The following is a 23,559-nucleotide window of genomic DNA, read 5'->3' as shown; positions in this document are numbered from 1 at the left end:
GCTTGCTCGGCGCTGTGGCACATGGTGCTAGGCGTTGGGAATACGCTTGCCATCGCACCACTGATTAGTAATTACCCTGCGTTGGTTCACATAACAACTGATCGGTTACGGGAAAATATATAAATCCTATTCTATGCTATCGTAATCTTAATCGCATACCTAAGTGGCACCAATTGTGGTGCCACTTTGGAAAGCATTAAATTTTATAAACATGTTCTTATAGCATTCGGTTCCTAACCATAACACCCTAACATCGTTGGGTTTGGGTTGAATCAGTGGTTCCCGACCTTTTTTTTTTTATGTCGCGGCACAATATTAAGCTATTTAAACATTCGCGGCACACCTATAACACAAAACGGGAACATTTCCTACTCTTGAAGCCATTTAGCTATAAAATAATAAAAAACATAGAAGATCAGATAAGGGAAATTCAATTCTTGTTAATACAACATACCCTGTATTTAAAATAGATGGTTAATAGTTACCGATAATATAACTTTTTTCTTATGATGTACACGAGACCCACCTTCGAAGCACCTCACATTATTGTAAAAGATGCGCGTCCGTACGGGTAATACGTGACGCGAATACGCTTGGGTTTTTCTCGCCCTTCCCCGATCCACGTTACACCTTATTATTATCAAAGGTATTCTCACTTTTGCACAACCTAATACATTTTTGTTACAATTTAATATGTTTCTCTCATTGCAAAAATTATTCAATGGTGTAATTCTCGGCACTAGCGAAACAAATGAAAGAGGCAAACACACCGTATTTCATTACAACAATTATTTATTATCGCTAAAAACACTAAATAGGTTAAGTTGTTATAAACAATTTTCACCGATGGACGATTCTTTTCACGTTATGAATTTCGTGCAAGGCCCGAGCATAATTTGATCGTAGCATTTACTATGTCGAAACGCTTATTCGACTTTTCAAGAACGCAGAAACTATTTGAATAATAACCGTTTCTGTGTTCGAGATATGATAGAATATTTTTAACAAATTGTCGAATATCGGGTATTTTTAATACACATACAACGAACATCTAGAATGCTAGGCATTCAATGTTGGTGAGCTTTTTTCACATTTTTTACAAGGACTACCTCTTACGCAACGTTTGATTTTATATTCATGGGAGAACTATGCGTTCAAATGGGCATTTTCTTAAATAGTGAATAAACACCCTGCAAAGTCATCGCGTGACTCCTGAATGTTATTTTGAGTTTAAATGGTAATTCAATAAATCGGCAATAATGGCAATTGTACTAGTCAAATAATAATTCTTTGGACAAATTTGGAAAAAATTTCGCACAAAAATATGTTACTTTGTTTGACATTTGTTTGTTAGCAAAAGGCGTGGGAGCCGTTCTTGTGGAATTCAAGGGATTGGAAATTGGAACCACTTGAATTAAATATAAAAATGAAATCTCTTCGCGGCACATCAATGTTCCACGGCACCCAGGTTGGGAACCACTGGGTTGAATTAATACTAAAAACTGGCAACTTACCGACTTTTCGATGAATGTGAGGTGAAGTTCGAGTGAGCGCTAAAACTCAACAGAAACAGTCACACACGTTACGGTACTTACATAATTGTGTTCTGAATGGCTAGTTCAGAGTTTTGGCACAGGCTCACTTACTAATAATCTTATCGATTGATTGCTGAGGGGAGTCTATGGATAACCTTCAGCGGTCTTGCACACTGACCCGCACCGAACGATTTACAATCACTGTTAAATTATTATCCTCATTGACTTATGTTTATGGTAGTGTTGACACTTTATTTTTGGGATAATAAATATATCATTCTCTCTCTCTCTTAGTTACAAGTTAATGGCTGTACTTAAGACTATAATCCACCCCAAGACAAAATGTGATTCTGAATTAACGGAGTCGTCCTCGTCGGAATGAGGATCGATTAAGAAATTTTCTGATGCTGACTCAGTCACGCAACGTAATTATACCACGTAATTTCTGCGTCATATCTAGAAGTAGAACTTTCGTCATCCAAATTAATTTCGTTTTATTTTAACTGATACAAGTGCCGTGAACATAAAACATTAGTGCTCTCGTTGATTACTCATTAGTCTTCAATTAATACTACGCGAACTGTAGTTGAATAGTGTGTGACTGGAATTCACGAAACTGAAAGTACGTTATAGCTGTAACTCGACACCTCTGCTCAGTTATTTAAAATTTGCATTGGAGTGATTAAACGGTATGAAAAACACTATTCTGTCCTTGAACACCAACTATCCGATGATGACATTAAGAGTGGTACAGAAGGACAAATTACTAGTAATGAAAAATGTTCGGGATTTCATTTTACATGGTATAGCCACGTTAATTGGATAACAATTCAATAGTTCAGGCCTCAATGACGGATGCAATATTTTGTGTAAACAACAATATATGCATGTTTTTGAACCAATACATGTACTATCGGCGTACCGCCAATGATGGGAGTCAGAAGTTTGATTTTTGTATCGAATTCACCAACAGACAGTTTCCTTCATTACAGAAAATATATGTATGTCAATACTTAAGTTACATCAACATGACACGCTATGCATAAATATAATATAACTTTCGAAACGCCAAATATTACAGCTGTAGTGCGTGTTACCTATATGCTGCGGTCAGCTAACGTTCAAAAACAAAAATTGATGTCAAAAACTTTTGGGTTGAAGAATCCCTCTTCCATACTCAACGAGATCCTGGATACGCCGCTATAAACATACACGAAATGACTGGGTTTAATATATTATTACATATTGAGAAGTAGTGTATCGAGATGGCTTTTTATATTCATAATACCATCAACGATTTTAAACAATACTTCAAAGCAACAAGTTAAACTCATTTATTTTACTTTTTACATCAAAATTTTTATTTATAATTTTTACGGATAAAATAAGCAACTAAAAAAAAAAAATTAAGTGATTATGGCAGTTCCTCTGTTTGATTTATCCCTGGTGGGAACGGAGCTAAGATTACCCGCTCGTAATTTTGCGAGTCGCATTTGACTTGATTCCAGTTGTCGCCATCGAGTTGTCTCTTGTTGTTTTCGTTCTCTAAAAAGCAAAATAAAAATGCGGGAGAATGTACCCAACATGTACCAACTTGATCACTTCAACAATCAAGTTTAAAATTGTGTCAATGTCCAAGTGTATTTATTACCCTGGTGATTTGGATCATATAACCATCCCTACAACTAACTGTGATCTAATTTTCCACACTTACTTCAGTAATTTCCTCGTCCTTGTTGCAGATGAAGGTGTAGGTTTTACTTCTAGTTCCCTTGACAACTTCAATCGTTCGGCTTTTTTGTCCTCAAGCTGTTTCTTCAATTTCTGTAAATTTTCATCACTCTCAAGATCTCTCTTCTGTCTGTCTGCTAATTCGCTTTGTTGTTTTGCCCTGAAGCAAAGGGCATATATATAAACATATTCGGTAATTTTAAATAGTTTGCTATTATTGTCAAAACAACCCAATAGTGGCACAGTTTTCATTATCCATATAGTTGGGAGTTCTACACTGAAGTGCGGTGGAGTTATGGTGGCCAATTCTGCACTTTATGACTACCTGTCGATTGCAATGAAATCTCTCATTCAAATGTATGATAATTTATGTTTATGTGCGGGAAGCCTTGGGACCACGAGTATACCAGAATTAATAATAAAAGTACATGGAGACAAAAAATGAGAACTCGCATGATGAAATGAAGAAGTTTATCAATATTGGCGATTTTATCATACCATACTTTCAAATATCTGGATTTTTTGAATAGCATTATGGTATTTTAGAAAATTAGAGTGGTGCTGAGAAATTGGAGTATATACTTTTTTATTAAGGTACAGTGATATACCAAACTTACTTCATTGCTGCTGCTTTTGTCATCTCTCTTCTATGAACTGAGATGCAAGCAAGATTTTCCATTAATCTGTCATTTTTAGCTTGTTTTTCTTGTATATTTGCATCTCTCCTTTGTTCTTCAACAGCCTTTTTCTCTTCTTTCAACAAACTTAGTCGTTCTCTCAATTCAACAATTGACATCTCGGATAGCAGAGCATGACCGGCAGTTGCAGTTAGATCAACAAGTTTATTTCTGTTTTAAAAATAGATTTTATATCGTTGAAAAAGCAATGTTTTTTCATATCGAAAGATATTTTCTTACATGAGGCGTTTCAAGGAAGTGTATTATATATATGTAAACGTGATTTTGATGGACTTTTTCATCCCTGTAAATTCAAGGAATACAGCCAATGAGACTTATAATTGCAATGCAAATATGGTTTGTTATATATTTTGGGTTCAAACAGGTCAGTCCCATTATTCAACTTAATTTGAGACCTCACCTAGGGTGTAAGAGGTTGGGAAAGGTGCCGTATGTTGAACCACAAGTGTTCCAGCTTTGTTCACAGCAAAAACATAAATTACCTGTTAATTGGAATAGATTCCATTGCACGAATTTCTTGGATGAGTTCGATTTTTCTTCTCATTTCTGCCTCTGCATCTTCTAGTGCTTGCTTCATTAGTTCTCTACTTTGTGCATTTACATCTTGAACTAGAATTGGCAACAGAAAATGAATATCAGAAGTATGTCGAAAGATGGATTTCTACTGCGCATTGATAACTAAATCCACAAGGACACAAAGAAGACAAAACATTCTTCAACAAAAACCGCTCATGTTAGTTTGTAAAAGTTTCAAGAGGACGAATAGGCAAGATCATTTCGGTGATGCCTAACCAATATACATTAGTTACATGCATCACTCCCTGGGCGGCGACCAACGAGGATGGGATTTGAACCCAAGATTTTCAACCTGGGATGCCAACGCTTTAACTGCAATGTCATCACACGCTTGCAACATACACATTTGAAGTGAATGCATTTACCTAATTTTCTTTTATATTCCTTCAATCTTTCTTTCACAATTTTAGTATTTTCATGTCCAGCCATGATTTCTTCAACTAAGCTTCTCATTTGATCTTCTTCTTCCATCCTTAAAGTTAGAAACTCTTGCATCATTTCTGCAGTCTCCATCTTCATTTCTGTCACCTGGAAACAGTATAAAAATTTAATAAATTGAAGAAAAGAATGGAAAATAACAAGATTTGATTCTGACAAATTACTTTAACATACATTCAGTTACCAAAAAATTAAATAGTACATCATACCCATAAATTAAACTCATGACCTCAATTCCATATGGTACTGCATAGAGCTGAAAATTTAACTTAGGTTTTTTTTTCAGAACCATCAGCAAAGTACCTGTGGCTGTGATGCTCTAACACAATAAGGTAAGCAAGCCCAAATCACTTCATCTTAAGGCATCTGTATTGTACACTATATTCCCGGGTGATTGTGGAGAGATATTTTTTCAAACCGATACCGAAATAACAGATACATACATATTCAAGTAGCTTTGTAGTAGTATTTGTTCTATTGTACAAAGAACCATTACCTTTTCTTGATTTTCTTTGGCCTTTCGTTGCCTTGCAATGATTGCTTCTTCTCTGCTTAATTTTCCTTGCATTCTTTTACGTTCCAGATCCGTTTCCTTTTGTTTTCTGTCTTTTTCTAATTTTTTCTGTTGCCAAGATTCAAATTCTGAAGCATCTTTTGCACCATCAAGAAGCTTTTCTAGTCTGTTGAATAGAAAATCCAACACTTATGTCTGGTTTAACACACTTGTTTAATACACGTTCACTTTAATCAGTTGTTGAAAATGATATATTCATTTTAAAAACCTACCTGTTTTAAACTTGTTTTCGGAAAAATTGAAATGGCGAAAATTGAATATTTACCTACTGTTACATCATTTATCTAAAGAAGGCTTCAAACCAAAAGGAGGGAACTTGAAAATACGGTTTTAAGAAAATGAAAAAACATATATATATTTTCTTATTTCACTTCAAACTTTACATTGAAATACTTTGTTGAATATTGCTTCAAACTATTGCCAGATACCAGTTTAAGGAGCGTCTACTTCTTTGTAATAATATAAAATAAATTTTTTTTATTAAATTTTAACATTCGCCCTGTTGTCTCAAAACCCTATACAGTTTTGCTATCATGCACCACAAACATAGAAACCACTGGTGATTTGAACATTTACTGTAGTTTTATTCTATTTTTAAAAGAAAATCTAAAGTATTAGACATACTTGACTAACTCTTCGCCTTCTTTTTTTCTAAACAAAGCTCCTTCTCTTAAAATTGCTGCAGCATTCATTTTGATTGGTCGATTCTGCGTCTAAAAATATAGATATAAAATTTCAGAACAAGTGACAATAATTTGGCCATCAGTAATCAGTAATTTATTTTTCCACCAATACTGAAAATACGCAACATACATATACGAGCAGAATAAGATGAGAGTAATAATATTATGCTACCCACCATGCTCTTTGGAATAGGTTGTGAATGTCGTTTATTGAAATTTAATTTTGCTTCTTCTTCTTCTCTTATCCTGTTCATAACCATCTGGAATAATTGAAGGATACAGTGTTTGTAAACTCATATAATGTGAGATTGATTGGCATGCAACTGGTCCAAATCCTTATATTGGTATCACAGTTTAAAAAGCTTGGTTTTTTATCAACCTCTCACTCTACACATTCCGGTGACGGCTTGTATTCAGGCTTGTTTATTGTGAAGGCAAAAACTTTTTTAGTTAGCAAATATTTTCCATCAATATATCCTCAAATTCCTCCATGCTTTAATATAATCAAGGTCCTAGATCTATTTGAAAATTTTTAGAAATTGTCATGGAAATTGTATGGAAATATTTACATTAGCTCTTGTAGACTTTTCTGCATTAGCACACTTGAATTGATCTGATTCTGTTTCCAATAAAAACTCTTCAGCTTTTTGTCGATTTTCTTCTCGGATTCTTGCAAGATTTTCTATTTCTTTTGGTTGCCTGCAATTTGAAATGCACAATTATACATATGACTCCATGTTGTATTCAGGGCTGGGCTGAAAGCCTTCGTGGGTATGCAGCTGGAGACCAGCTCCGATTTAAAAAAATGAAGTTCCGGAGCTGGAGTCACAGTTTGAATATATTGTGTCTCCGGAGGCGAACCTACTGTGATTTTGAATCAGTTCCCCAGTTCTGACCGTATCTACGGTACATCCTTTTTTGTACTTTTTTTAAAATAAGGAATGGAAGTTGAAAAATTTGATCTCAAATATTATAAAAAAATTTAATCTTTATGTATTAGTATATTAGGTTATAATTTATATTAGATATATGAAAATAACTTTATTACAAAAAATTCAAAAGTGTCATAAATATTCATACAATGTTTACTGGTTGAGTAAACCTTACTGGTGATTAAAATTTTTGGAAAATAATAATAGTACCGGTAATAGTCTTCTAATGACAACAACAATCTTCAACCAAGAAAGCAGTAGCGTTTTTTTTCAATTACAACATACGTAAGCGAGAAAAAGAATTCCAACAACAACATAATAATATAAAATAATGGGTCCATTTTGCATCTAATAAGCTGTGCTAAATTATGGTAAATTGAATCACATTTGAAAATAGATTCTCAATTAACAGATTGGAAAAATATCCTTGTGATTTATTATACTTCGGTGGAAGGTTCATTATTAGTGAGAAGGCTTTCCTATAGGTTTAGCTATAATATGTTTACTGTAATTCCAAGTTTAGTATATTGATAAAACAACTTGGTAATCTTTTGGTATTTAGTAATACCCTATCATTGACAGCATGTTCAGAGTTTTATTCAGAGCAGGAAACAATATCCGAATAAAAAATACACTTTATCCTCTAAATGAGTGGGGCCTGTATTCTCTTGTAACAAATTTGCAATTTGTCACTTTAAATCATCGAATATTACCACAATTAATCTTAAAACCTTGACTTTCGACTTAGCACCTGTAAATTTCAAGGAGCATAAAATGATTCATACTCACAAATCATTGCTATTTTTAGACATAAAACTAGGTCATTTCATAACTTTACAAGATAATTGACCTAAATAACCATGCCAAGAAATTATCCGCACCCAAAATTCCTCCTATCAAAAACGAGACAAACTTGAATTTGATTGGTCAAGAAAAACCTTCTTCTCGGAAAAGTAATAAATAAAGATAGACAAATTATCCTCTAAATTGAGAAACCCCCAATTCCATATAAATAGACTTATAGGAACAAAGAAGTTAGAGAGAGAGGAGTGGTGAACGACAGGAGAAAGGTTAGCTGTTCTGGCTAATCCAGCTGTTATCTTATGGACAATACTATTTAAGACAGTCGGAGTACAATATATACCGAAGTAGTAAATCAATCAACTGACGGAGAAGATAACCAAATAGAAGCTTTTGGCGACACTCTCAATACAAATTACCCGAACCGAATTTGTTATCAAGAAAAATCGTATGTAAAATGGATTACAAAAATATCACTCTAATAATACCTGTAAAGATGCTCTGGTACTGGTTTGTGTCTAGTCAATTTTGGAATTTTATCTGGCATGGGTACACCTCGAGGTTTCGGCTTTGTGATATTAAATGGTTGAGGATTAGTCAATGGAACATCTGTTTTTTTCAGTGGAATTCTGTTTTCAACAACAGCTCTGAGATATTCGACATGTTCATCCAACTGAGGCTTCCACCTTATAGAGAGTGAAAAAGTGAATTTTAAATGATAAATTTTAAATAGCTTGAACACTGGAACGTAGTATGTGTACCAGGTTAGGGTTAGGCCATAATTTTATTCTAATTTTCCTTATTTTAGTTCCATTACGAATTCGGGGACTAGCCAAGTGACTCTCGTAGTATTTGTACCTGAAATTATGGCCAAACCCTAACCTGGTACACATACTACATTCTGGTGTCCGCCATCTTGGTTCACATAATTCAGAATTTATTTTATGGGTAAAACTATGAGTATCAACTAAAATTCAATAAAGCCATTAAGATTTTTTTCAGCATGAGCCTATAACGGATACCGTATATCTTAGCTTTCTCATTATGCAAATCCCTAACTATGTCAAATCTTACAAATTTATAATTGGCACTATGAAAAGCCATATTTCACATAATTGAAGATCGAAATATATATTGAAGCATAAAAAACATACCTTATCAGTGGCAGCATAATTTTTTCTTGAACATATTGACTATCATATTCCTTACACCATTCACTGTATATCCAAGTGTCTAAATTTGCCTCAGAGAGAAAAAATCTCAGAAATCTGGAAAATGAAAAAGAAAATATATAAAACTGCATATGAACAAATGAATATTAAAAAAGAAACATGAAATAAAATATTTTACAATATAGCCGATGTATGTACAGTGTTCTACGCAAATTAAACTTAAATATCTATCTGTAAAAGTTTTTCTCATTGAAGCAATATCTTATGAAGCAAAATCCCTCAAAAGTATGGTGAATAGTGGGCACAGTGTCTAGTTCAGTGTTCTTCAAATTTTTTCGTGACCCCCGGGGACAAAAATGAAAATAAAGTAAAATATAATATTTCCGAAGATATTGGGTAAAATAATAAACTTGACCCAACTTTTAATAAGACTGATGTGCTTGCATATTCTCACACAAAAGGTCGAATCTTGGCTGTATTTCATTTATGGTTGGTCTCAGTACTGGTTCGAAATCTTACAAATTTATCAATATTTTGTTTTAACATAAGTTAGTGCCAAAAAAGATGTTACCGCAACCTCCATTTAGCCCTTTCGCGAACCAACAAGAAATCGGGACCCCGAGTTTGAGGACCCCTGGTCTAGTTGATAGTCTTCAATTGAATTCAGGGCTTGATAATTATAATAAATAAATAAATTCTACTAACAATATTTTTCCCTGGCTGTTGCAATTGTAAAATAAAATTATACCGGTATTTCAATTTTTATCAAAGTATACTTATGAAAACTACTTACTTATACATTTTGTTGACATCTTGTGACTGTATAAATTTCTTCATATGTGACATTCCAAGTTCATCCAACCGAAATAAAATCAGATAACAGAGAACATTGAATAAATTTGTATCTGAAGCCAAACTATTTCTCCCTGGAAATAATTCAATCAGAATTAGAAAAAAAAATATATATATTCAAGTGACATAATCGGTGTTGAAAAACATAATCTTCGAATTATCATGCGATATAAAACAGAAAGTATTTATTTTCAATCTAATATATTATAAAATAAGTGAAACCTAGTGATATCATAGATCAAAGTTAGAAAATATTAGAAAACACAGTGTACAAAAGGAAAGATGTTATCATCCAATCATGAATCAATAGAATTATTCAGAAAAAGTTTTTGATAGATAAGATTTATATGATTTTCTTACCATCAAGAACATGGAAGCCATCAACAACAACCTTAATTACTTTGCGGAATTCAAAACATCCAGAAAGTACTTCAACAATGAAAGTATGGTCATCATCATTCAGTCCCTGGAAAGAAGAAAACCATTTATAACAATGAGCGATAATTTCCCGAATATAAAAGGATAGACAATAATAATGAAGCTGGGAATACTAGGATAAAAAACTCTGATGTTCTGCCCAGATTATTCAGTTTGTGACACTATTTTGTCCAACCATCTTGAAACCAGAGGTATAAAAATGCTCGAATATAAGCATTGATATGGATGAATGATAAGATAAAACTAAGTATATAAGCATTGTTAAATCAATACCATACTTAAATCTTGAATTATCTTACCGGCCTGCGTTTGAGAAAGTCTTTGATGAATTCTTCCACACTCTGATCATCGGGACTAAATATGTTAAGTGCTTCAATACATATTCTTAGTAGTTCTTTGTAAGACAACATCTTTGATTGATAAAATTTTCATAAATATTATAAGATTACCAGTTTCTAGAATTAGAAATCTTCAAAATAATACATTGTCTGATTGAACATACACAGCAACAAATAGCAGTTATGAATTCTCAGCTGTTTCATATATGTAAGTTTTACATGTACAAAATTAATGGATGGAACTGTATTGCTTAATTTTGGAATTACACTCCTACAAATATTTCTACACTATGTAAAGCTTTGTTTTCTCACAATGAAACAGCTGAATAGACACTTTTACTATAAGGATAAAGCTATCCTGATCAAGGCTTACTATAATAATTCAACAACAACAAAGAACAAACTAATCAAACAATCGATTCTTTATGCAAAAAATAACCAAAACATAAAATACTTTTTATAGTGGACATATTCCTGTATTCTGATATTGAGCTATTCTAAACAAATTAATGTTTTTATATTTGTGAAATGGACTATATTTTAATCCGGATTTACATGAGTTTGAGCAGGGTTATATATAAAAAACACTAAACCTGTAAACGCTGAAATGGAACCCAATCTCTGGAATTCCAGGTATATTATTGAGATGAATACAGCAATACCAACTACTTCTACTCAATAGATTTCAGGATGCGATATTCTATCGGCTATATTGTCAATAAACATCTATACACTTATAAACAAGTACGGAAATGTATAATTTATATACATAATGGAATAACACAGGAACTTCCTCTGCTAAATAAGCAGAAGGTATTGATCACCATGGTAACAATTGTCAAACAATATCAACCACTTGGTGGCAATCAATTCATTTTATTTTGTCAAATCTTGTAAATTAGATACGATACCATAACACAATATATAAAAGCAACTTTTAATCTTTTTTTTTAGATCATTTTATTCATTTGTAGTCAATACTCCGAAATGTTATTACTTTTCGAGATCATCGCCTATTTCCAAATCATGGGCGACCGCGCGTAAAATTGTAAACATTCTGTTTTTCAATTTCAGCGGGTAGTCGTCTGCTTTGCACTCCGTCTGTCTGTCGTCTAAAGACTATATAAGCGCCGTAGCCTATATATCAGTAATAATAATGTTAGAAATTGGCAAACAATTGTTATTTCTCAATTCTGTTATGTACAATATTTAACCATATACACTATACAGTAATGCGTAATGTGGTATCATCTTTATAAAAATGTAATGCGTAATGTGGTATCATCTTTATAAAAATGTAATTACTTCGCAGTTGTTAGTTTTAACAGGGTTTATGTCCACCGACGTGCGATAGGGATTTTGGATCTGGGAGCATAAGAATAGACGTGGTAGTGATTTTTTCTTGAGATGAGGCAGCAACGAACAGGACGACAGAAGTTCCAAGATCTTCGCCGTTTGACTTTTCAGGTAAATAGGGCATGGATAGTCAATAGAACTATCAAGTTTATTCAATATACAGATATATGTGATGTATGTTGTTACATCTCTTCATTCATGACTTAAGGTGAAATATTTTAAATTTTTTGAAGCTTATGCCATGAAAATTTGGATCTTTTGTACAGAGCATCCGTCAAAAAACACCAAGGCCACTGCTCAAAATGAAAGAAATAGTAATTATTCTTGTACCTAACGTACTTCTAGTGGGAGTAGCATAACAATTTTTTTATATGTCAATCCTAACACTTATCTGACTACACTGTCCAAAAATTATGTCACTACGACATCACAATCACGTCATAGACCTTGCAAAATATACGTACGATCACCCGAAATGGCATCGCCGCCGACGATAAATAACTAACGTCAACATTCTCTCTCATATTGGGATCATCGTAACGAGAAAACGAGTGAAATAGCTGTTCGATTTTGGGTGCTCGTCTTGGATGACAGTTCATATAGTTTGAAAGGCTCTATTACATCACTGTGACGTCGTAGAGACATAATTTTTGGATGGTGTAGTTGGGTGGGGGTTAGGATTGACACATGAAAAAATTATGCTACGCCCACTAGAAGTACGTTAGGTACGAAACTACATGAGACCCTTATTCAGTTAGGGTTAGGTGAGGGCTAGGAATGCAGATTGTGGTGGAAATTTAAATTCTGAAATCATTCCTGACCTGAACCCTAACTGAATATTTACTAATTTGTTGATTTAAAAAATGGTGAGGGTGATTTTCTCAAATCTCACATTTTTGCATTGGCACTTTAGAAAATTTTCAATCACCTATTTATACAGATATGAATAGTTTAGTTTATGTACATCTGTATTATAGTGAAACTTGTATTGCATTCAGTTCCATTGATAGGAAAGTTTGGACAAAAAGTCATTTTTGCAAGAAGTATATTGGCAGCCTCTCTGTCAGTGTTTATAGGTGGGATTTGATATAAGAAATGTTTTCCTGCTGAACATGATTCATGTAGTATACATTTGCATTCAAGTAATTTCAATTTGCATTTGTAACAATACACTTGCAATTGTAATTATATTTCGACACTTGGATATTTGCATATGCACCCGTATCACATATTACAAGTACTGTATAGTGAAGTGTCTTTGTTTAGAGACTGAAAATATTTGAAAATAAAAATTGAGTCCAAGTTTATATTGATATTACAGACATTTCATATAACCCTAAGTAATTGTGCAATGCATGTAAATTTTATACACTCAAGAGTTCAATTATAATTATATTGTTATGAACTGCTCTTCTAACAATGCTAGGTTTTTCAATGTAATTCTGCAATTTCTCTGAGTAAAAACATGCATTTTTAATTGTGTATGTATGTACCTCTGTTATGCAATTTAGAATCCCTTAGTTACTATTTTAATGATTTCAATAGATATGAATCATAACCGAATTTGTTTATCTTTAATGAATTTTATGTTCTGTATTAAATGCTGTTATTTCACAGGATTGGATAATTCCACATTACAACAACAATAACAACAACAATCAAAACAGCATCAAGATGATGAAAAATCATTCATTGCCTGTCTTCAGTTACACAAAAATGGAGACTTGTCCTCCTTTGTCAACAATCAATTCACAGTTTGCATGGTATGACTTTTAGCTATTATTAATGCAATTATAAATTTTTTTGAATAGGATTAATGATGTGTAGTGGTTTACTTTTCCGGTATTTTCATTGAAATTAAGTATTCTGGCTTAGTTATCAAGTTTTCTTTTACATGAATAAATGCCTTCAAGTGTAAATGAATATATAATAAAAAAAGTAACAAATTTTTATGGAGACTGCTTGCAGTGAGCATGAGCCACCTTTCAAAAACTTAAAGGACTCATTAAGCGCCTAAGAGACTTGACTTGATATTCATCGATAATTTTGATTGAGTCTTTGAAAAATAAGAAAAGTATAATGAAAACAATTTTTGGAATAAATTAAATATTTACGAGGAAGTTGCAGCAATAACTTGAAATAGACCGTATTGGTGCCGAACTAAATGCTGTTAAAACATACTAATTCCTTGTTTAATTTTAAAAATAATGATGCTTTAATGCAAGATAAAAGTTTTAGGTGGATCCATTCAAAACAATATATGAAATGAAGTTGATCTCAATTACCTAGATCAGGAGTTCCCAAACCAGGGTTCGCGACCCCAAATTGGGTCGGAGTGATAAGTAGGTAGGATTGCAAACAGGTCATGGGGTCGCTGAGGTATGGTAGAGCAGGGGTTCTCAAACTTTTGGTGTCGCGGAGCCCTTGAAAAGGTTGACTATTATTCACGGAGCCCCAAAATAAACGTTAAAATTGTTAATTTCCGATTTATATTCCTGAGTAAGTTAAACGTACTTTACTCAATTTAAATACTAAACCCTTTCAATAGGGTTAATACAAGTCATAAATAAATCTAAATTTCAAAGATAAATTGTATATATTAAGGCTGTAAATTAGGGGTCGAATCTTTTCTCCTCTTGGCATTTTTGGAAGACTTAAAAGGCCTCTAATAACGTGCGCGATTGCATTTTGTTACAACTGCCGATTGTTTTCGTCAGCATGGCGTGTTTTTAAACCTCAAACATCTTTACGCCGGTGTTTATTCTCCCTAAATCAAAAATTCCCTTCGGCATATACATGTACTGTTCCACAATGACGACGATAAATGCTTTTTCGTTCTCAAAGGGAATTATGAGTTCAATGGGAAAAACATGTTACCATATTATAATCATCGGTGACGAAATGCTAAAAATAATAGTTAATAAAGAGGTAAATCCGCAATTCAAATTTCTTGATTGAAAAACGGCATTTTAAAATATTAGAACTAAAATTTAAAATGGGAGATAACAATATAAGTTTTGTTTCAGCAGACCCACGCCAGAATAAAAACGCTTTTATAGACATTGTAAATCACAAAATTTGGTGTTATGTTGGGTTTTCTTCGGTTATTCATCGTAGTAACTGCGAAATTGAAACACAGTCAATTAATTATGCGCGCGATGTATCATTTTTCCATTCTGAAACTACCGACGGAGCCGCATGCACCAAAATAAATTTTGCCAGGACCTTGTGATTTTTCAAACGGCGATATCTTGCTTTAAAATAATCTCGAGTGCGAAAGAACAAATCAAATTTAACAAATCCCAAGATCGCAAAAATACGACTCCAATTTATTTATAGTTGGCAGTTTATCACGCAGTTTGGTATTTTACAATAGTATTTTTTCATTTTAGTAATCCTAATAGTAGTCTCGAACGTGAGTAACAATGAGCACAATTAAATTATTACGACAAGACACTTTAAATGCTCGCATCGGTCATGAATTGAATTATTTACGCAACAGAAATCTCGTTATCCGTTTTTTTTTTAATCGCAAAGAATGTTGCGCAAAAATTTCCGATTCCAATTGTGAACCTCCTCCCTCTTAGGAATCCTGGATGCGCTCCTGCTTATAAATAATGTCATTTTAATTCCGCCACTTTGCCATATTTCGAGGCTATATTGTTGTCAGATTTTATCAAAGCTGTTATTGCTTCTAGGAAAAGTTTTGAATTAGCCAAGTCAGTATTTTGAAAAGTAATAGAATAGCTTGCGGAGCCCCTGGTTTTCTCTCGCGGAGCCCTTGGGCTCCGTACGGAGCACTTTGAGAACCTATGTGGTAGAGGATGGATGTACAAAACATCCAAGATTTGACAAACCATGTTAAATTTAGCAATTTGTACCATGGCTTATGTAAAACAGGCCCATGGACATCGCTCTATGGACCTTTCCCCGAGCATCGACTTTCTTGTCTACTTCATGACATTGGCCAATCAGCAAGAAGCAAAAAGTGACGTAACAATGCTGCCTCTTCGCATCCGCTCAGACACTTTTCTTGCTCAGACAGATTTTGAGGCGTGGTCGTAAACATTACCTTGTTTTTCGCGTTTTTGAACTCTATTCGTTAGTTTTCAGTTGTGTTTCGGAAATTTAAATATAAATCAGATAATTCAATGATCACTCTGTCTTCTTAAGGAGTTTTAATTTAATTGCAGTAATAAAAAATTAGTGTAGAAATAACTGTAATCGACTAAATTCTTTAACGGTTCTTTTAAAAAACAGATTGTTGTATGCGATAAGTCATAATGATGGTTTGAAACACATACCCCATTTTACAGGCGCCAACTCGCGAAACCACTCTTAAAATAAGCCTCAAAAACTTTGCAATAGTAAAGTGTAGGAAGAATTTCCCGGGGGTCAAAGGTCGGAGAAAGGTTCTTAACCCTTATGCTATAGCAAATGTAGGTGCTTATTATGATAATATCATATATCACTGTTTGGTTTTAGCTCATTTTACTTAATACCACCACATGACCAAACTCAAAAGTCCAGTGAAAGAAGCTCTAAAGTTTCATGAAAAATATATATATTGAGTTGGGGTCGCCCTGGACACTCGAAAGTTGTCTTTGGGGTCGTCCTGAAAAAAGCTTGGGAACCCCTGACCTAGATCCTGCTTAGCAAAAATAGCAAAATGTAACATTGAATATAAAATATGATGTACTCTATTATTTGTTTTTTAAAGCTTCATGATAGCGTAGCTAAGAGTTATTGCTAAGGGAATTGAATTAATCAGAATTATTTGAGATGATAATTCAAATTATGAATGTAATATTATTTCTGTGTTATTGGTATTTGGATACACTTCCAATAAATCTATATATTTTCAAAGCATGTCATTGTTTGAAAATGATGGATTCATACCTTTTTTAAATAACAAAATTTCTGGTTTAAAATTGTATTAAAATCTATTTCTTATGCCTAGAGTGTTCATGTTCAGTATTTGAACTGAGTGAATTTTTTAAAGCTTTGTGAAACAAAATGCTTTCAATCATTAACTCCTCTACACCCTTATAAGTGTTCTTGAAACGATAGGATGAAATCTTGTTATACAGTGTTTTGAAAGAACTCTTGAGGTGCTTCAAAATGAAGTGTTTCCACTTAAATGTGTCTGTGGACTTTCGCTGGTGATGGTAATATTTGAGTCATATTGAAATATACTTGGTTTTAAATTATATATAACACACTTTTCAAGAGTTTTATGATATCAAAGTAAGGAATATCAAGTTCTGAATATTATTTACAAGCTGGCGCCATAGCAAGACTTAATTACTATGATCAAGTACAGATTTGATACACTTAGAATGTTAGCTTTCTTTGGCTGAGATAATCTGCACAAATCTATTCCAGTATTTCATTTTATAGCGCTTCTAGTTTTCAATTTCACTTTTTTTTATTCGGGCATTTTGAATTTTCAAGAACTCTGTTTATTATTACTATTATTTTTGGCTATCACTGTGAGTTATTCCAGCCAAATATTTTCTTTACTTAGTGCAAATAAGTCTCTTGTTGCCTGCTCAGGCATACATGCTAGTTTCCTATTCAAAACAGTATTTTTACTTTTTATTTTATGGATTGTCGCTCTTTGACTAACTATTCAACGTCGCAATTTAAAATTCTTCTCTTTATAATAACATGCTTTTATATTTCTTTAATCAAATTATTCAGGGCTGGACATGTTTTACCAGACCTTGTGCAAGAACAGAGTGATAGACTTCTTCGGCGACTTGAAAGACCAAAAACTGCCGGAAATCGACTATTAAATCTTGGAAACAGTTAGTAGTCTAACATATTTCCTCATGTAGGATAAGTTTTTATATTTATCTGGGGAGAGAGAGAAATTGATAAGATGGCAAACCTAAGCCTCTCGTCCGGTTACCAGTCCATGTCAGGTATGGGATTTGATTTAGATGCCTGGACTAATGGTGGAAGAAGCCATATCTGACCAGTGGTTGTGTGAACCACCCTACGCCAACAAGCAGTTTAGCAATCTTCTTTATAATTATTCCCCAAACTTGAACTTTTGATCATGTTCAGAGTGAGTCTGAAGAAGCCTGTTTTTCATGTACTTAAGCAACAGGTTCAAATTTACACCTAAAAAAAAGGGAAATTTGATTTTTAGTTGTGAGTCCTGCATGTAGGTAAATGAAGTTTGAATACCATTTGATTTTACAGACCGCATGAAAGGCAGGAAACTATCTCGGCCTTCATCTGCAGTTTCTTACGCTAACTCTGTCAATAATTCTTCTGAGACGACTTCTATTTATCGCATGGGTAAATTTTTTACTCAATTTTAGATTGTTTGGCTATACACTCGAGCATATTTTTTATACGGGTGTAGTTCTGGCTACCTTATCATTGTTCCTAATCTACGTAACCACTGGTGAAGCACTCGAATTTGATTAACATGTGAAAAATTTGCATAATTTATCTAATTGTCTGAGTATAGATTTGTCTTTGTATTTATTATGTAAATGATTTGACTTATTCCTGTTATTATGGTTTCATAGGTGATGCTGCTCGATAACCATTACTATTATTCTGTTTGTACAATGGGTATTTTCGGCATGTGTAAAACTGAACTACTGATACTGATGGTTTTGTAAATTTCCTATAATAGGATTTAATGCATAGATTTGCTATCACAAATAAAGTATAAAACAATTCATTCATTTTTGATGGTAGAGAACAAAATTAGATAATATATGAACTGTGATGTGCGTGTTATTCTTCATGTTAATTCTGTTTTTAGATTATACTATGGGAAATAGCCCTATTGCAAATGCTGAGGTGCCCCATGTCACACAAAATATAGACACTGTAAGGAGAATTTCACAGGAAAATTTGGAAAACGATAAAAGGTTGGAAAAAATTTATCAAACTTAATGTGAATCATTTCTTCTTGCTTGGTCCGTGCTTATATACTTATACTTTTCTGCAAGCAAATGAAGTTCTCAAATTAAGGTGGAGGGCATTAATATGATCATCAAGTAATATAAGGAAAAACGTTTCATTAGCACGCCCTTTCTTAGTCATGGTACTGCCTACTAGATAATGTTTTTCTGTTGAAATACAATCTCATTATTACATAATTTCGGTATCGAATTCACTAATTAATAAGTACGGTAATTTTTCCTATTAGTTTATTTTTAATATTCTTTGTGATGCATTTCGCAGTGTTGGTATAACTCAGTTTATGTATTTTTGTATTTCAGCCCAGAGAGTGAGAGGAGTAGTAGCCCAGACTTTATTGCAAATCTTTATAAAGAATATGAGAAAAAACTTTCGACAGATCTTGGAAATGAAGTTATATCACCTCATGATAATAGGAGTCCCCGAACTAAGGTTGTCACTTGGATATAGAGCAATAAATAAGCAAAACTGACCCATTTTGTCATTTTTGATCAAACTGTGGCCGATTTCATTTAATTCGGTTGATTTAGTCAACTCATTGACTTTATTTAGTTGTTTCAACATTTCACATTATATTCAACAATAGTAAATAGGAAGACTGTATCGATTTATTACTGTACTTCTTTTTATAGACATAAACACACACTTTTTATAATAGAAATTCTTTCGAGCGAGACTGTTAAATTATCCCATGCGAATCAATAGATGTTCAACAAATTTTATACATTGTGTTTTGATTTGTTGTGTGATTATTTCTACCTATTGTTTGAGACAATAGAGTAATAAACAAAGGTGACAAAGACAACAGACGTTTTTGTAAATTCAACAAAATGTATTCATTTCTATTGAGTGTAATTGTTTCCTCTCAACACAAATCTAATTGTCTTTTACCACATTGGTTTTTATTAATCTATTCATGTTGATACCAAAATCATTCATTGTTTTCATTGGGAAATAAAGCTGCTTTCGACCCTTGGTTACTGCTATGAGTAAATGATATTTTTTGTGATTTTATCACAATGTCAAACGATTTCTTATGAACACTTTGAAAAAAATATTCAAGTTCATGATAGGTAATTATTCATTATGTTTGACAAATCCTATGGGCCATCACTGTTTTTCAAATGCTAGCAAAAAAGATTCTAAAAGACACAAAATTTTTTTTTGCTTGGAAAATTGAGAAGGACAAATTGTTCAAGGAATATAGTAAACATTTACTTATTTTTGAAATTACCAGTCAAATTGAAATAATCCATATCCAGAATTCTAGAACAACATTCTACGTAAATTCGATCGAAATTTAATATATCTCCTTAATCATGTCATCACCATGCCTAACTTAACCCTTTTGAACACACTATAAAGTAAAACATGACTGCTTACTACTTTCAATATAATATTTATGGCCGACAATAATTGGCAGCTGCATAGGATTTCATTTTGGTAGAACATCATTGCGGCCTGCTGACATCACATAAAATAACATTCCTATGATCAAAAACTCAGTATTCATTGTACAGTACAGCAAATGATATCCATTGATTGGTTAGTTGTTTTTATACTAAGAAGTGAGAACAGTAAAAAAATGATGTAAATGAGCAATTGATCATATTTTCAAAACTTGATTCATCTATATTTCAAGGTTTATATAGAGTTAATATGGGCTCTCATCAATTCCAATATCATAAATATATATATGCGCATCGTGTTATTCAAGGTGTGCTGAATTGCTTGTTTATGTATAACATAGCTTTGTAATTATACTTGAACTTTCTTGTTACAGTTACTAAGAAGACCCAGTGTGCAATTCAAAGTTGAACAAAAGAAAACACAAACTGAAAAATCATCTGAAGTATATTCTCATAAAGGAAAAGAAAGAATCCACTGTGTCGTAAAGCTTCCCTGTGAAGAAAATACTTCATCAAACTTCCAGAAAAATGATCTAAATAAATCAAAAAGGAATTTTGATTTGCGGTCGAAAAGTGAACCACCAAAATCAGATACATGGTTAGACTTGTCGGAACTTTGTCATCCATCCGATGGTGATGATGGTACAGACAGTGATCATGGTGAAATTGAGCTTCGTCGACCTTCTGTTGCTTCAGAAAGTTTTTCAAGTCTGAAGCTATTAGATTTGATTAACGAATGTGATGGTGCACAAGAAAGAGATAATGCTCTACCATCGAAATGTAAAATCTCAAGACCAAGCACTACAAAGTAATATTTTTGCTATTTGCCTTATCTTAGTTATCGTTGCTGTACAGACCATGGTTACTCTCGTGACAGTGTTCGGAGTCGTTAATAATTGATTCTCTTGGTATTGGGCATATCCAGGACATTTCGACGTAAACTTCTTTTATAATCATTGTTTGATTAATGCTATTATCCATTACTTTTAGACTTAAACACGAACATCGCTGCTCGATAACTAGTAGTGGTTTCTCATATGATTAGGCTGTTTTATCAGCTTTCTTCTCCCCCTGGATAAATATGTAAATTCTATCCTACTTCCAGATTATAATTCATCAGTAGCAACACTTTGAGTTATGAATAAAATTTTAAAGGACAGAATAGTCAGGTTCTTTCACAGGCAATCGTGTTAGTCGTTTTCAATATACATCGGCATTGCGTATCTATTCAAAACTCACTATAATCAAACTTGTTTGGTAGATTGACTAGGCATCATCCTTCTTGTAATACTACAAAAAAATTAAATAATTTTCAGAGCAACAGTTATTGGAGCTTGTCTGCATATTGAAACAGTCTTGTTCATTGTTTAAAATTGTCTATCACCCGGTTATATTTTTCAGACATTCTAAGAAGTCTAGACCAAAAAGCAGACACAAGAAACGAAAAACTTCGAGTCAGGCTGAGGAAAGCACTAAAGAGTATTCAAAAGGTATTGAATGGACCTTTATGCATAAATTTTTCTATTATCACTCATTGAACAGTTTCTCACTTTAATTCATCTCAAACAAGGAAAACCTAACTAGTCTGAATGTATTTTAAATCCAGCAGTGTTTAAAAAATGATAATAACTACATCTACAAGAAGATGGTCTTTAAATTGTTGATCACTGATGGGAATAACAATTCTATTCAACATCGTTTGAGCAATTGAAAGCATCATATGTTGTCAACATATTGTTATCGTGAGGCCTACACTGCTTGGTTTCAAATGATACATAAATAATTTTCACATATCAGGAAACAAAAAATTTGACGTAACGTCTCGCCAAGCTCGAGCATCTGACAAACTAAGAGAAGAAATTGAGACTCAAATGTCCAAACTTGATTTTGATGGCAATACTGCGCGCTCAAACCAAAAGAATGAAGAATTGCTTATTGCATCAACTCCGAATAGTCAAAAAACTTTTTCCAATGATGTTATACCCAAAATAAAATCAAGTTCATGGACAGTAACCAGTCAATACTCTAATTACACATTACATTCCAAAAGTTCAATTCCGCTGAAAAAAATACCTATTCAAATATTATCGGACCCTTTCACAACCAATGTTAAAATTTATCATGGCAAGCAGACTGCTTGTTACAATGGTAAGCCTAATCCTTAGTTTTGTCATCTCCTGACTCCACTGGTATATCAAAGTGCAGCAAGCAGTGCATTCGTGCAATCCTGTATTTTATATAGACAAAACTATTACAGTTGTGTAAAGATGAAAAGGTTTATATTTCGAGAGTATTCGCTCAAAGCAAAGTCATATTTTCTCATTCATTTCTGAGTAGAGTTTTCATGACAACGGTCTATTCACTGTATAAAAGAGCATTTGTTTTAACTACAATCTCACTGTGCTGATATTTTCAAATCATGTTTTTTTTACCTAATTTCAAGTTCTAAACTTTTGTAATTTCTTTATTTACATATGTTTACCCATCATGTGTCTGTCTGTAAATGCATGAATTATTTTGAACTGTGAGCTGCTTACCTTTTCATTTTTATAATAAAAGAATCAATGTCAGAAATGAAAGGGTGTAAAGGTTATTTAAGACCGTTTCAGGCATTATCGTCTTTCAACTCCTTAGTCCCCAACCTTATTTCAAGCTAGACAAATCTTGTGACCGAATGATATACTCTTATTATATGCAGCATGTAGTGCTGTTATGGCCACAAAGTTAAATGACTAATATGAAACAGTCATCATTATATAGCGTTTATTTCAACAAAAATTAATTGAAAGGTTTTTGAAATCGTTCAACCCACACATAGTTATTACTGAGCAAGAAACACTTCAATAAAACTTCCTAGAAAATGAAACCGATAACTTTTAATCTTTTGTTGAAAAAACAGGCGACCTAAGAAGATTTTCACATGCCGTTAGGTTTTGAGATACTGCTTTACAGACCTTACTGAATAAAAAAATGTCAGAGCAAAGAAACATATTTATCCCACAATGATTTTTGAATAAATGGTGTAAACCATCTGTAGCTATTTTGAACATTATCTATTCATGCAACCTAGCTACAAAC

General features: G+C 33.1%; 2 protein-coding genes across 3 annotated transcripts; one reads left to right on the top strand and one right to left on the bottom strand.

Annotated features, from left to right (window-relative positions):
- Positions 1 to 2,853: 2,853 nt before the first annotated feature.
- On the bottom strand, positions 2,854 to 10,979 carry LOC120345873 (cilia- and flagella-associated protein 99-like). Its single transcript, XM_039415454.2, has 14 exons — positions 10,730 to 10,979; positions 10,353 to 10,458; positions 9,934 to 10,066; positions 9,123 to 9,236; positions 8,457 to 8,654; positions 6,805 to 6,934; positions 6,412 to 6,495; positions 6,177 to 6,265; positions 5,475 to 5,658; positions 4,906 to 5,068; positions 4,447 to 4,573; positions 3,884 to 4,114; positions 3,250 to 3,426; positions 2,854 to 3,080 (listed from the first exon to the last, which is right to left on the bottom strand). The coding sequence occupies exons 1-14, from the start codon at positions 10,838 to 10,840 to the stop codon at positions 2,942 to 2,944; spliced, it is 1,986 nt and encodes a 661-aa protein (XP_039271388.2). The 5' UTR covers positions 10,841 to 10,979; the 3' UTR covers positions 2,854 to 2,941.
- Positions 10,980 to 12,050: 1,071 nt separating this feature from the next.
- Positions 12,051 to 23,060, top strand: LOC120345990 (uncharacterized). 2 transcript variants are annotated; one of them, XM_078115144.1, is made up of 9 exons: positions 12,051 to 12,235; positions 13,742 to 13,887; positions 17,828 to 17,934; positions 18,335 to 18,433; positions 18,912 to 19,020; positions 19,375 to 19,504; positions 20,856 to 21,289; positions 21,883 to 21,971; positions 22,273 to 23,060. In XM_078115144.1, the coding sequence occupies exons 1-9, from the start codon at positions 12,176 to 12,178 to the stop codon at positions 22,644 to 22,646; spliced, it is 1,548 nt and encodes a 515-aa protein (XP_077971270.1). In that variant the 5' UTR covers positions 12,051 to 12,175; the 3' UTR covers positions 22,647 to 23,060. The 2 variants fall into 2 exon arrangements, with proteins under 2 accessions (XP_077971270.1, XP_077971271.1); XM_078115145.1 differs by having other exon boundaries at positions 12,052 to 12,235; positions 22,279 to 23,060.
- Positions 23,061 to 23,559: the final 499 nt, after the last annotated feature.

This window comes from Styela clava, chromosome 8 (genome assembly GCF_964204865.1).
Source record: "Styela clava chromosome 8, kaStyClav1.hap1.2, whole genome shotgun sequence".
NCBI classification, from domain to species: Eukaryota; Metazoa; Chordata; class Ascidiacea; order Stolidobranchia; family Styelidae; genus Styela; species Styela clava.
Note: the sequence above shows the minus strand (reverse complement) of the source record. Positions and strands in the feature narration are given on the sequence as shown.

Coding starts and splice junctions, on each gene's coding strand:
- LOC120345873 (XM_039415454.2), bottom strand. CDS start 10,840: ATGTTGTCTTACAAAGAACTACTAAGAATATGTATTGAAGCACTTAAC. Junction 10,067..10,352: donor TGGCTTCCATGTTCTTGATG/GTAAGAAAATCA, acceptor AATTATTTCCAG/GGAGAAATAGTTTGGCTTCA. Junction 6,935..8,456: donor GTACCAGAGCATCTTTACAG/GTATTATTAGAG, acceptor TTCAAATTGCAG/GCAACCAAAAGAAATAGAAA.
- LOC120345990 (XM_078115144.1), top strand. CDS start 12,176: ATGAGGCAGCAACGAACAGGACGACAGAAGTTCCAAGATCTTCGCCGT. Junction 13,888..17,827: donor ATCAATTCACAGTTTGCATG/GTATGACTTTTA, acceptor CAAATTATTCAG/GGCTGGACATGTTTTACCAG. Junction 18,434..18,911: donor GACTTCTATTTATCGCATGG/GTAAATTTTTTA, acceptor TTCTGTTTTTAG/ATTATACTATGGGAAATAGC.